Source organism: Hemicordylus capensis, chromosome 5, assembly GCF_027244095.1.
Source record: "Hemicordylus capensis ecotype Gifberg chromosome 5, rHemCap1.1.pri, whole genome shotgun sequence".
Taxonomy (NCBI): Eukaryota; Metazoa; Chordata; class Lepidosauria; order Squamata; family Cordylidae; genus Hemicordylus; species Hemicordylus capensis.
This window is the reverse complement of record NC_069661.1, coordinates 14540861-14555490: the sequence shown is the minus strand read 5'-3', so window position 1 is coordinate 14555490 and position 14630 is coordinate 14540861. Positions and strand designations below refer to the sequence as shown.

The 14630-nt window shown below is 46.8% G+C and overlaps 1 protein-coding gene across 6 annotated transcripts; it reads right to left on the bottom strand.

The window, feature by feature from the left end:
- Positions 1 to 5003: 5003 nt before the first annotated feature.
- LOC128327582 (16 kDa beta-galactoside-binding lectin-like) lies at positions 5004 to 12293 on the bottom strand. 6 transcript variants are annotated; one of them, XM_053256520.1, is made up of 4 exons: positions 12176 to 12293; positions 10092 to 10188; positions 5895 to 6063; positions 5004 to 5273 (listed from the first exon to the last, which is right to left on the bottom strand). In XM_053256520.1, exons 2-4 carry the CDS (start codon positions 10166 to 10168, stop codon positions 5031 to 5033), a joined length of 489 nt encoding a protein of 162 aa, XP_053112495.1. In that variant the 5' UTR covers positions 10169 to 10188; positions 12176 to 12293; the 3' UTR covers positions 5004 to 5030. The 6 variants fall into 6 exon arrangements, with proteins under 6 accessions (XP_053112495.1, XP_053112494.1, XP_053112497.1 ...); XM_053256519.1 differs by having other exon boundaries at positions 10092 to 10174; positions 12176 to 12292; XM_053256522.1 differs by lacking the exon at positions 10092 to 10188 and having other exon boundaries at positions 12176 to 12288.
- Between the last annotated feature and the right edge of the window lie 2337 nt (positions 12294 to 14630).

Below are 14630 nucleotides of genomic sequence, written 5' to 3'. Positions count from 1 at the left end.
GATTAAATATCAAATATTCAGGATAGCTAGACCTTAATATGCTAATTAAGGCCATTTCTGTGTATCCATTATGAAATTCTCTGCCATGGGATGTGGTAATGGCCAATAGGCTTTAAAAAGGGCTTAGACAGATTCATGAGTGACAGGTCTATCAATGGCTTCTAGTCCTAATGTCTATAGGCTATCTCCAGGCTCAGAGGCAGGATGCGTCTTAACAGGACTGTGCAAAGTTGGATCAGAAATCTTGGAATTCATCCAAAATTTGCAAAATCAGTTAAACAGAAACCTAACATTTCTGATCTGACACTGACATTCCAATATTGGATCAGATATGTCAGAAAGTTAGAATTCATGTTGGGAGTTGTAGTGAACACCCCAGCCCTCCCCTCCCCTAAAGAGTGAACCAGAAATGAACCCTGTCTCGACTGACAGGCAGTAACCTCTAGGGATCAGCCACTCAGCACACGGTGGGAGGGACCTAGAGGGCCTTGCGGCAGGAAGAGAAGTGTTTCTTTGTTCTCAGTTGGAGCCAGCCAGGTTGTGCTAACAGGTTGTTGGCCAGACAAATGGCTGCAACCAGGAGCAGTGCAATCCTGGGAAGTCAGGACTTCAGGGGCCTGAAGTCTCTACCATGGATTTGGTGAGTTTAGGGAGGAATCCAGGGCTTTGTCTTCAGGGAAGGGTTTAGCCAGAGAACAGTTCATTAGCTCACATTAAGACTTACTTTCCTTTGGTGTGTTTTGCAAATCCTTACAACTGGTCTATTGTGTTTTATCTGTAACTCAACAAGTTAAATGTTGAGACTGTGCTCATCTATCCATTCAGTGTGCTGCAAAAGTCTCTGTAACCTTTAAAGGTGCTCTTAAAGGTTCCTGTATCCCTGTTCCTTGCAACTGGGGTGCTTTTTGAAGTATTCTTGCAACTGATTGATTCTCTTTCCTGTAACTTAAAGCTAAGCAAGCCTCAGATGGAAGTAGTCTGTAGTATTTTAAATAAAGTTTATTTTTCCTTTTGTCTCTTGCGATTTTAACCAGCCTCTTTGAATGGATTTTAAACTCAGGGAAAGAGGGGCTGGAAAGGGTTTCTTGTCTCTGGTGCAACACACATCTCAGCAACTTGATTGCTCAGCAACTCTACCAGGTTTTCTCATCATGTGTAGGCTTGCACATGGAGTTTTTTGTGTACTTTTCCAATAGTAAAGAGAAGGAGAGTTCCCTGGAATTTTGCCCACACCAAGGGGAGGGATTAAACTCTGTTTAAAAAGTTGGTGTGGTGACAGCGATTGAGCTACTAAGGGGACAATTTCAGTTTAAAGGAACAGCCTTTGTGGGTGAAAGCAAGAGAATGATTCAGCATTTTTCTTCCTCTCACGTGGGCTTCCTTTGAAACAATGGCTGGGTTAAATCCCCTACAGGAGTCGTGAAAGGAAGCTGTAGGTACAAAATGGTGAAAACTGCCATTTTAAGACCTTTGAAAAATAGGATCCCGCCCCCGCCCCCCCAGGTAAATGGGGAAATGGTTTGAGAGAATCACTATCACTAGTTGGGCCTAGAGCCTTGAAACATGTCACACATGTGGGGGAGGAAGTCAAGGCCCCCTGTAGTGAATTTGAAGAAAATTGGTCCAACTCACTTCTTGGTGAGTGTTTGAATTTTGTTTAAAATCTAGCTTGTTTCAAGCCAGAACTTTAAAAAAAAACCTACTTCTGAAACTGAAAACCCCCCTTGGACCATCATTCCACCAGAATGTGGAGAAATCTGCCCTTTGCCTTTATGAAAATGGGTAACAGAATGCCGCTCCCCCCCCGGACTTGTATCTTCTGAATGGATGGGCATACAGTTATGAAATCTGGCACACATAAAGTCCACACTGGCAGAACTCTGTGTAGTTTTTTTTCAAAGCTATGGGTCACTCTTGATTTCTTCTTCTTTTCAGGAAAAATAAAAATAAAAAAGGATTAAAACTGGCTTGTTTTCAAGCCAGAGTTTTACAGAAATTTGGGATCTGAAGCCCCTCCCTGGACCATCATCCCACCCCCATGTGGAGGAAAAAGGACATTCCTTTGATTTTATATTAATTTTTGTCTTCTGCATTGCAGGATCAGGCAGACCTTTTAAGAAGGATTAAAAGGACTTCACACCTTTTAATCTCAATGTCTAGAAAGGGAAATTAGAACATTTCTAATAACGAAATAAACTTTCAAAGTATTTTCACCATCTGTGTGCTTCTGCAATGGGAAAGACAAAATAAAAGGGATGTCCTTTCTTCCATATGGAGCTGAAATGATGGTCCAAGGAGGGGCTTCAGGTTAAAAACATTTATAACATTTTGGCTTGAAACAAGCCAGAGTTCACCATTTTTTAAAAATAAAAATTCACCAAAGACCAGGAAATTCTTCAAATTCACTACAGGGTCCCTTGACCTCCTTCCCCTCAAATGTGGCAAAGTTCAAGGCTTTAGGACCAAATGGACCTCTATGGGGGAAATGTGGATTTGGATCAGATCTGACTCTTGCAAGCATGTACAAGCCTACTACTTATAGTCTAACTTAAAGATGATGCTATTTTTTTCACAGATTGTCAGCAGATGATGCTAGGAACATTTGCAATGTACTCGATTGTCTAGGAGAGTCTCTTAGTGGAATGTATACTGAAGCTGGAATAAATCCCCATCAGGAAGAGTCCTGAGTTACATTATTTAAAGAGCTGATTTGATGCTTAAACTCTAATGCAATGGTTCCCAACCTGGGGGCCTCCAGTTGTTGCTGAACTTCAACTCCCATCAGACCCCAGCCACAATGATGGGAGTTGTAGTTCAGCAACATCTGGAGGCCCCCAGGTTAGGCACGACTGCCTTAATGCCATAAACCAGCGTGGTGTAGTGGTTAGAGTGCTGGACTAGGACCGGGGAGACCAGAGTTCAAATCCCCATTCAGCCATGATACTTGCTGGGTGACTCTGGGTCAGTCACTTCTCTCTCAGACTAACCTCCTTCACAGGGTGGTTGTGAAAGAGAAGCTTAAGTATGTAGTACACCACTCTGGGCTCTTTGGAGGAAGAGCAGGATCTAAATGTAAAAATAATAATAATAATTAACAATGTGTAACAGCTTCCTCATTCCCTTTAATGGGGCTGAACAGTCTGCATGTGAAGAGCAGCCTCCTCACTCAAAATGAGCCAGGAAGCTCACTTGTATGGGAGCTCTTTGCATGAAAGAGCACATATAGAGTGTTTGGCTCTTTTAAACTATTTTAAGGCCATCTCAGTTCTAATCCTAACCGGGGAAAGACTTTTAAAGTGACAGCTGTTATACTGGGACAGTGGTACCAGTATAGCAAAGATGAGTTGTTTCAAAAGTCTACCATGATAAAACCTGAATGTTCTATTGCTCATAAAATCAACGCCCTCTTTCAAATTGGCCTGACAATACACAGTTTTCAACTAGGTGATATGAGCCACTGCTACTCCAAATTCGGAGCAGACCTGTTGAAAAATGGCAGAGATACAGCAGTTTAAAAAATCAATGCCTAAAAAGAGAGGGTTCACATGTTGGCTACCTATGTTGCCATGAGATAACATATCTTTTTTTTTAATGCCCCCTTCTTTTTGTCTTGGGGCTGGTGGTGGGAAGCAATCCAGTATTTCCTGGTTTATTAGCCTCTGTAGTTGGCAGAGGATGCTTATTGTCAATTTTGCTCACTGTGAATTCTGAAGATAGAGTAGGGTGGGGCAATGCTGGAAAGACACATGGGGCTGAAAGCTACTACTGCTCAAAAGCTTTGCAGAAGCGGCACCATGTATTGGAACTGCTCAGACCCTTCAACCAGGAAGCGCAAGGAGAAACTCCATGTGCAAGGCAGACTACAGACAGAACTATATTCTGCTCAACAGGAATGTTGTGGCAGCATACCTGTGGCCTGCACACTGCATTCCCTGCTAAGTCTTCCACAGCACACACATACACACACGGCATGTCTCCCAAGGGAAAATATTTTTCGGTGATTGATTACAGCAAATCATCATGAATGTGAATTCCTGGTGCTCTTGCTTGCACAAAGCAGAAAAGACGCAGCTGTGCTTCTGCCTGCTGGCGGCTTTGCACAAAGGCACTGATAATCTTTTATATTCTTATTTATTAAAGAGTTCATCACATCAGTGGTTCCCCACCCCCCTCCACAACCCCATTGGCCCAAAATGGAGGGGGCAATGAATGTGATTTCCCTGCCTGGAAAACCCACTGCAGTGGTGGGCAATATGAACAGACACAACCCTGTCATGATGCATTGAAAAATGCTGTCCTCATGGTTTCAAGCCACTGCTTCATACCATTGCACTTTGCAACACTTTTAATGGCACAAAGCTGCTAATCTGGGAAACACCCAGGAGAAAGTTTACCCTATGGTGGCATTTCCTTTTCCAGAAGGAATTAGCAATCTTAATCTTAGGTAAGGACATTCTTGTAGCATCTTAAAAACAACTTATTTGTCATAAGCTTTTGCTGGTTAATGACCCTTTCAGATTATGCATCTTTGCAAGACTATTGCAGCAGAAACAGACTACCTATCTGGAAGCTGTAACCTTAAGCAAGATGGATTTGTACCCAGAGGGGATTCCACAATTCTAGCACATACTGAGCAATTAGAAAGCATGACTTGTCCCCTTAGCTAAGCAGGGTCTGCCCTGATTGCATATGAAAGGGAGACTAGAAGTGTGAGCACTTTTAGATATTCCCTGATGGGGCCACTCTGTGAAGAGCATCTAGGTTCCAAGTTCCTTCCCTGGGATCTCCAAGATAGGGCTGAGAGAGACTCCTGCCTGCAACCTTGGAGAAGCCGCTGCCAGTCTGTAGACAATACTGAGCAAGATGGACCAATGGTCTGACTCAGTATATGGCAGCTCCCTATGTTCCTATGCCTCTGCTAGGACTTCTTTTACCAGAGTTATATCTATAGCAAGAAGCATCAGAGTTATGCTCAAATAAATTCAAGGAACATGTTCAGTGAGTGGTTTGAGGAACACAATTGACTTTATTCAACCACATACTAAGGTAAATTTCAGACCTCCTATTTTGATGCTTCCCTGAACAGACAGATACTCGATGGCTTTTAGGCCCAGTCGGTTGGGGAAGATAAGCTCCACGTCCCGCAGCAAACGATCATATTTTGCATCAATTCCTTGCTTTTTCAATCTCATTAGGTAACTTTCTGCCACTTGCACCATCTCAAGAGGGAACATGTTCACTTGCACCCCAGAAGTACCAAAGGTGAAGCAGACCTACAAGAAGAGAAGGAATTATGCAGCAGTCTGTAATGCTGGACTCTCATCCACACACCCCCATAGCATTTGAGGCAGATTTGTGTTCTCGTGCCCAGGAAATGCAAGATCCTAGCCCCCAACCCATCGAACAGGCCAAGGTTAAAAGAACTAGATCAGCTGGCTTTGTGAATATTTACACATCACTTCAAGGGAGCAGAGCCAATCTTGTGGTAGCGAGTGTGAATTGTCCCCTTTGCTAAGCAGGGTCCACCCTGGTTTGCACTGAAATGAGAGACTACACACGAGTACTGTAAAATATTCCCCTCAATGGTGGATGGGCTGCTCTGGGAAGGGCACCTCTATGCTTGCATGCAGAAGGTTCCAAGTTCCCTCCCTGGCATCTCCAACATAGGGCAAAGAAAGACTCTAGCCTGCAACCTTGGAGAAGCTGCTGCCAGTCTGGGTAGACAATACTATGAGCTAGATGGACCAATGCTCTGACTCAGTCACCTTCCTATATTACACTCTATAGAAGCAAGCAGCTATAACAGAACATTTCTTACACAAGGAAGGTTTTTATTCATATACTCCGCATGCAAATGAGCCATGGAGCCACTTCACTCACTGTTAAGCCCTCACCTTAATTTTGTCCCCTGGGTGGAAAGCGATTTCTGCTTCTTGCTTTTCTCCCCATATCCCATCTTGCTTGGAGTTCCAGACAATGGTGTTCATATCCCCAAGGCTGTTAAAGTGTGGATTGAAGCGAAGCACTAGGTTGTCCTGGTCTTTGCCCAGATCCACCACAAACCTGCAGAGATGGCCACACGTGTGCATGAACTCACCAGATATGCTTTACTCCGTATAGCAGGAGCTATGCACTTCCCACTACTAAGGGTATATATATTCTACAGAGCTAGAATTTCTCATGCCAAGTTTAAGAGCAAGATGTCCGTGCTCATGGCTGCTAAGAATCTGGCAAAAGCATTTATCTTGATTCAGCCTCACATTGACTCCATGCTACCACACCAGGGCATTTTCCAGATTACACACTGTTCAGCAGTAAAATGCTTCGGTTTGTCAGGATCGTTTTGAAAAGCTTGCACTACCCTCCTACAAGGGGAAAATACAGCTATTTATTGGTGGCACACATTCAATGTTGTAGGACTAAAATGCAAGGATAAAATTCAAAAGGAGGTACTGGAAATGTGAACACCACATTGCTGACACTCGGGGACTGCAATGTCTAAACACAGGCAATATGGAACCACACATAAGGGACATGTAGTGACACTGTTGTAGCCTATAATCTGGAAGGTGCCCAGTACAAGATCTGCTGAGTGCTGCATTCCCCCACCACCACGGCCCTTAAGCCTTACTCATACCACCGCCTCAAGCCCACATCCCCGCCCACCATTATTTTAGTCACTGTAAATGCCCCAGAGCACTCTGCACATATCCAAAGTCTTTCATACAATCTTTACGCCAGCATGGTTTGTCCCCATACTTAGGATATGGGGGCTCTAAGGACACTGAGATATTATTATTTACATTTTATATCCCGCTCTTCCCTCAAGGAGCCCAGAGCCCAGTACTACCGACTTAGGTTTCTCCTCACAACAACCCTGTGAAGTAGGTTAGGCAGAGAGAAAAGTGACTGGCTTAGAGTCACCCAGCTAGTTTCATGGCTGAATGGGGATTTGGACTCAGGTCTCCCTGGTCCTAATCATGATTCATTTACTTCTGTGCAATCCCACGGCCCTCACTGGAGGAGCACTCCCCTCCCCCTCTTCCCTCCTTCCCTCTGGAGGCACGCCGCCATCCTCAGGAGAAGGCCGGGCAGGAGGGAAGCAGCGAGGGCGAAGGCGGAGAGGAGAAAGCCACAAGGCTCTCCAGCCCTAGTGAGGCTCTGCCAGGGGCAGGCCCATCCTTAGTGTGTGATAACCCCGCCCCCCGGATTTGGAGGGGCCCACGAGCAGCAAGTAGTCTGCCCCACTGACCGCTGGGCTCCAGCCTCCTGCTGGGCCACACCATGGGGGTGGTGGAGCAGCAGCAAGTGGTGGCCAAGGCAGCAAGTGGTGAGGAGCCTGCTCTGCTCGCCCACCTCGGCTCCCAGCAGTGGGGAAGCCGGCACAGCCACCGCCATGTGTGCAGGGGGGAGCAGCGGTGGCCAGTGAGAGGGGAAGGGCCTGCTCCGTGCAGTGAGGCTGCCTGCATGCCCTCCTTGGCTCTGGGCGGTGGGGGGGAGCAGCAGCATCCAGCGAGTGGCGAGCAGCCTGTGCACCCACCTCAGCTCTGAGGAGGGGAGCGCTGGCGGCCAGCGAGAGGCGAGCAGCCTGCTCCGCTCGGCAAGGCTGCCCGCAAGCTTGCCTTGGCTCTGGGGGGCAAGCAGCAGCTGCCGCCAGCAAGTGGTGAGTAGACTGCTCCACTTGGCAAGGCTGACCACACGCCCGGTAGCGGAGTGGCTGTGGGCCGAAGAGAATGCCCACCCAGGCATGCCAGTTCCTCTCTTCCCCCTTCCAGGCTCACCACAGGATATCCTTTCGCTCCCCCATTACATTTAAAAAAAAATAAAAAATCACATCGCCCACACTCCAGGACTCCATTGGCCCCAATGGAGCAGGAGGAGGTGCAGATAAATGCGTTTCAAGGAGAATAAGGACACGCTTGCCTGGGAAATATGTTTCAGGGGATGGAAAATATGAATGGCCACCAGCTTATAACGAAGCATTCAACAACAGTTTGCAACGCATTAACTGTTGCAAATCTCGTAGTCTGGAAAACACCTGGATGTAATTGACCTTTTGCACCTGTGACCCTAATGACCACTAGGGGCATTGGGAGTAGAGGTAGTTAGCGAGGGTCTCCTCACCTGTCCCTGCTTTGCCTCTACTCTATGGCCCCTGCCTTGACTCCTCAGGTACTTCCTGTAGAGAGTCAGTCCTCTTCCTTAACTCTTAGAGAATAGATGGAAACCTCTCCCCGCCCCCCATACACACACCTTTTCATTATGTAGCTGATAAATAGGATAGGTCTTTCCTATGTAAAATAAAATGTGCCATCAAGTCAGTGTTGACTCCTGGCGGCCACAGAACCCTGTGGTAGGCATGTGCCTGAAACGTTTCGGAGGCCATTATGAAGGCCTCCGAAACGTTTTGGCACTGGGGGCAGTTTCGGCGTTTCGGCGCCGGCGGGGGTAGCGCTTTAAGGGCGGGGGAGGGTGTACTCACCCCTCCCACCGCATTTCCCCTGCCGGCGCGCTGTTTTTTTAAAAGTCCCTTGGGGCGGCAGCGTTCCTCCCTGCTGCACCGTTTGCCCCGTCGGCCGGAAGTGGCGAGTGCGCGTGAGTCTGTTGCGTGCGTGCGCGCCCTTCTGCCGTGTGTGTGCACACGCACGACGGGCACACACGCACTCGCCACTTCCGGCTACTTCCGGCCGACGGGGCAAATGGGGCGGCAGGGAGGAACGCTGCCACCCCCAGGGGCTTAAAAAAAACAGCGCGCAGGCGGGGGAAATGCTGCGGGAGGGGTGAGTACACCCTCCTCCGCCATTAAAGCGCTACCCCCGCCGGCACCGAAGATTTCTGTGCACATCCCTACCCTGTGGCTGTCTTTGGTAGAAGACAGGAGGGGTTGACCATTGCCTCCTCCCACACAATACGAGATGATGTCTTTCAGCATCTTCCTATATCACTGCTACCTGATATAGGTGTTTCCCATAGGGGATTTTAGTTCACCAATAAGCCTATTAGTTTAGATTGTACAACAATCTCCATGCTGCAACTCCAATCTCCATAACTGCAACCACTAAACTCTGCATTCAACTCTATCCAGAGTGGGGAACTTCCTTTTGGCGCTTTGCTAAATGGACACAAACCCCAACAGTAGCAGGGGCTTTGGAGCCCAGGTAGTAGCTAGTTGGCCAGTGGCAGCAACATTTGGAAAGTGCCATGGAGGCAGCTGGAGAGCTGATGAGCCCAGACCTGCAGGGGAACGTTGTGGTGGGGGGGCCACCAAAAAGCTTGGGTGGGGGCCACTGCCAGCCTTGCTACACCACAGCCCCCATTGCGGCTTTTTGGACAAAGAAAAAGCCATTGGGCATTGCAGACACCAAACTCCCAGATCCAGTCTCGCGTGGCCCATACATAATTGCCAAGTAATAACATTATTATTAATAATAATAAAAGTGCCACTTTTCAACCAGTTCTGAAAGTGGCTTACACAGTAAAAGCAGCAAAATAACTGTGAGTCCTTAAGAAAACTAAAGACAGAATGACACAAGGAGACACCCATCCCTGGAAAGACATTCTGCTGTGATAAAGGCAATACCAATTGCCTTCCTGCTAAATGCAGAAGTGCCACCACTTTGCCCAGTTAGCTGGCTAGCAATGTAAAAGCTATCAATATGCAGACCTAATAAATGTTTTGTAGGAGAAAACCACCTCCTTATGGTGCAGTGGGGAAGTAACTTGCCTAGGGAGCAAGAGGTTGCTCGTTCGAATCCTCGCTGGTATGTTTCCCAGACTATGAGAAACATCTATATCAGGCAGCAGCAATATAGGAAGGTGCTGAAAGGCATCATCTCATACTGCACAGGGAGGAGGCAATGGTCAACCCTTCCTGTATTCTACCAAATAAAACCTCATGGCTCTGTGGTCACCAGGAGTCAACATCGACTGGACACAACTTTACTAGGAGAAAACCAGTTATGCAGGGACTGTTTACTCTTTAGAGTAATATAGAACCATTGTAATAAACCATCCCCACCTGCTATAATGCAATACTGGCAAGTGAATTGGTCTCTCTGCCTGGGACCATCCTTCCCTCCTTGTAAACTTACTCTTTGGCATCTGGTAAGACTGTACCCTTCAGTTGAATGCCTTCTCCAGGCTGGATGTTCAGTCCAGTTGCAGTCATGATGACCTATAGGAAGGAAACTAGACATGCTGTGGGCAGTCAGGGCAGGCATGAGGGAGAAGTGTCTCCTTCCAGTGTCCTTACAGACTCTGGGCACCGGGGAATTATAACCACAGCTCAGAGGCCTGGAAGAAGAGATCAGAACCATTTGTCTTGGTCCTAGATGCTTCTAGGCAGACATCCAAATAAAACTGAAGGCAGCAGACAAGAGACCACCGAAAGCTGAGGGGGAGGGGCGGTGAAGGGGGCCATGAACAAGAACCAGGAACTTTTCACATGGCTCCTGCTTCACTTCGCTTAGGGTGAGGTGGGGGAGTTCATACAAGGGAGTGAGCCACAGCAACTTCAGTATGGAAACAGCAAGGTGTCCTTCAAACAGCCAGCAGCATTATTCACTGTGCTTGTAAATTGGACCTTGATTGATTGAGTGCCACCACTTGGGGGAGTGTTGGAATTGGTTTCATGGGATAGCATGAAAACAGAATTTCTGCAGACCCAGGGATAAAGTAGATGAACCCTGCAATAGATGTGTAGCTTTGGGGAGTGTCTGCAGGCACCACTAATCTGGGCAGATGTGTCTCCTGTGCCCCCCCATGCCAGCTTCCATTTGTTTGCTTCTAGTATCCCGCCCCCCCCCTTAATGTTTAAAATTCTTTCTTCCTGGAGCTCACTTCCAAGAACATTTCAATTCCCTTGGGGGGATTTTTTTAAAAAAACCAGAGTCCCACCATCCTGCCCTATACTGATGCCCAATTTCGGAACTCTATGCTCTCCTTGTCAAAATAAATAAATAAAAATAAAATGATTAGGACTTCTCCTCTGATTAGTAGATTATGGGGAGGAGCTGACTGCCACCCCCACCCCACTTCTAATGCAGCACCAGTCCAGCAGCTAGCTGGTGGAGGGGTCAGAGCTGTATCCTTCCCCCAACCACAGTAGTTCCCAGACCCCGGTGTCAAGACTCTCCATTCCCAAATCCAATCTGGGGTCAGGCCTCAAGATCGCCCAAGCAGCACCAGCTTGCCATGGAGCCTGGAGATTTAAACACAGCATCTAAGCTCTGGGTGGGGGGCAGACATGACCTACAGGAGGAGTAAGCAAGCACAGCAAGAACAAGTTGCTTCCTTCCTTCTCCTCCCCTTGGTCACCACCTGCCTGAGATAGATGGATACAACTCACACCTATTTTCCTACTATGTTCCAGATAAGCCTCCAATACAGTTTCCCTAAGAAACCAGTACAGAGAGCTGGCTCTCCATCGTGCTCTCAGACTAAAGGATTCTATATTCACCCATTGAACTGCATTGATCACCTGTGAAGCTGTAACTTAAAGTCCCAGCCTCCACCTCCATTCAAGTCTGAGCATGTGCAACTTAGTGTGCATCACCCTTGCCTCTCTCACAGACATCTACCTTTTCTTATTTTATTTTACATTTATATCCCGCTCTTCCTCCAAGGAGCCCAGAGCGGTGTACTACATACTTGAGTTTCTCTTTCACAAAAACCCTGTGAAATAGGTTAGGCTGAGAGAGAAGTGACTGGCCCAGAGTCAACCAGCTAATATCATGGCTGAATGGGGATCTGAACTCAGGTCTCCTTGGTCCTCATTCAGCACTCTAACCACTACACCACACTGGCTCTCTACTCACGCTGGCTCCTTGACTTCCTACTGCTACGCAAAAAGCAAGAATTTATACCATCTGTCACTAATATACTATACTTAACACTATGGCCACTCGCAGTGCTATGTAGTTAGCAAAGGATGAACTCCAAAGAAGCATTAAGAAAGCAGAAGAACCCTAGGAAGGCAAGAGAGAGTTCAGCTAGATAGCAGACCATCCCTTCTCCAAGAAAGTCACATTGGCCATTCACTTCTTTTGTTGGAAGTTTCCAGCCTGTTTCAAGGCAGTAAAATTTACAGAAACTGCCCCTTGCTTGCTTTCCAAACTCAGTAGCAGTAACCTCCCATTCCAAGATCCACAGCAACAACAAAGAATCCAAGACTCACATTTTCCATACTGCAGTTTTACTAAGGCTCCACAAGACAGACCAAGTTCAGCTTAACTATAGCTCTTAGTGAAACAATCCCCAGCTGCCTTTAAATAGCTGGGGAAACTGCATCACATGACAAAGGGTGTGTACTATGCTGGGTTACCCAATTTGGCTTTTTAAAAAGCCAGATTCTGGGTTAAGGCCTCTATTTCACACGAGTATACTCCTCAGGTTATGAGTGGAGGGTCTTGCTTCAGAAATGTAACCTTGGAAATCATTGTCAGCCAGCAAAAACCCTGGACTTTTTCAGATGAAGGGGAATATTGCTGAATGATATAAGTGGAGGAAGACTGTGGGGTGAAATGTGGTAAACAGTAAATAATACATACACACACACACACACACACACACACACACACACACACACACACTTCAGGCTCACTGAAACATTTCTTCATTGTTTCTTTGATCTGCCTGTTGGGTGCCAGCAATAGGCAGAAAGGCAAGCAGGGTCCAGAGTTGTAAAGGGATGTCAATCACATTATTTTACCTTCTGCTGGAGAGCCAACAGGTCAAACATCTGTTGTGCATGCACAAGGCCCCCATTCAGGACCCGACATCCCCACTTCAAGGATCTTTTTCTGTTGTGAATGTTTGGTGAATTTTTTGTTCAAATGGGGTATGTAAATATTCACCATCATTTTCACTTTTAACGGTTTCCATTTTGTCCCTTTGCCACGGCACTCTGTACTGAGGAGGTGCTAGAGATCAGAAGGCCCTGTTCTATGTGTTGCCCGGCCTGGACTGTGTAGAATCCAAGGGAAGGAGTTGTGGTATGCAAGGACGATGCAGTGGAGTGGAATCACAAATATTAAGAGTATAATGAAATAAAGATTATGTACACAGAGGCAACTGCAGACTGATTTTCAGCACTCTTGCTGCTGGCTGTTTGTTAGCCCTGCCTCTATTCCAGGACTGGATTACAATTAACTAAAGCCCCATTCAAAAGCTGGCCTGGATCAAGGAATGGGTTAACCAGAAAACACCACAGTTTGCAGAGGGGATATCATGGTACTGGTGTTGTTAATATACTGCTTTTCAGCAAAAACAAATTCTGATCACAGTTTAATAGAAAAAATAAGAAGATGGTCCCCTGTCCCCGAAGGGCTCACAGTCTAAAAAGAAGCTCAAAAGAGATGCTCATAAGAGCCACTTGGGAGGATTGTTTGTTTGGCTGAATAGGAACAGTTGTGACAGATTCACAGTTGACATGAAAGTAAAGCACTTCATGTCTGTACTGCCTGGGTGTGTTGGGAAGAAACACACATTCAGGAGAGGAGAGCTGGTCTTGTGGTAGCATGCACGACTTGTCCCCATAGCTAAGCAGGGTCTGCCCAGGTTTGCATCTGAATGGGAGACTTGATGTGTGAGCACTGCAAGATATTCCCCTCAGGGGATGGAGCCGCTCTGGGAAGAGCATAAGGTTGCCTGCAACCTTGGAGAAGCCGCTGCCAATCTGTGAAGACAGTACTGAGCTAGGTAGACCAATGGTCTGACTCAGTATATGGCAGTTTCCTATGTTCCAAGTCCAGCAGCCTCTTGTAGATATGTAGGCTTTCAAGGTGAGAGAGTCAATCTGCCTATAAGGAGCCTTCCTTCCTCAGTGCTTCCAAGGAAGAGATTACTTTGTGTGGGCAAAGATGAACACACAGCAGAGGCACTGGTAGGAACAGACCTTGAGGCCCGAGTCTGAGGCCCCACTCTCACAGGAGACCCCCATTAGCGCTCCCACGGCCCACCAGCTATCACCAAGAATCTCCTCCCTGTGCCAGCAAGCCAATGCCAAGCTGAGCTCTTTCTCATGTGGGTGAGGTCAGGCTGCTCCTCCTCCCCATCCCTTGACCACTGGCTGTTTAGCAGAGGCAGCTCTCTGAATCCAGGAGGCTTGAGTGGTTTTTTTCTGCATTTTGCCCATGATCTGTCTTGGCTTCTGAATGGCCCAGAAGCCCTTTTTTTCCAAATGATCTAGGTTGGTAAGTTTTGAATGATCAAGATGCTCTCTGAACCCATGGCATGAGGTTTGTAGGGTTATTATTTTAGGCAAGAGCACTGCTGCTCCACTTCGCTTCTGAATCACTTAGTTTCTGAATGGTCAAGAAGCACTTTGACTAAAGCATAGACCATGATGCACAAGAAGAACTCCTTTTTACATAAGAGACAAAAGCAGAATTGGAGGCTCCGAGCCCTAACTGAACAAGGAGGATACTCATAAAGGAGTTCAAAAGGACTATGGAATTTGGATAACAGCATAACCAGGGGCTACGGACATAAAAGAATAGGAAGTTCTTCCTTATCCCCAGCTAGCATGGCTACATCACCATAGATTTTTATGTGCTTATTGAATGCTCCATTGTAAGGTGCTCTAAAGTCCATGTAGCTGGTGGAAAAGCAGAAACCTATGTTGCAGGCTC

Bases quoted from the DNA above. Each gene is read 5' to 3' on its own strand.
- LOC128327582 (XM_053256518.1), bottom strand. From the start codon at position 7,749: ATGCCTGGGTGGGCATTCTCTTCGGCCCACAGCCACTCCGCTACCGGG. The intron at 6,064-7,540 runs GTGGGTGCACAG...CCATCTCTGCAG, and splicing joins CTCCCCTCCTCAGAGCTGAG to GTTTGTGGTGGATCTGGGCA. The intron at 5,274-5,894 runs GTGAGGGCTTAA...CTCTTCTTGTAG, and splicing joins ACCCAGGGGACAAAATTAAG to GTCTGCTTCACCTTTGGTAC.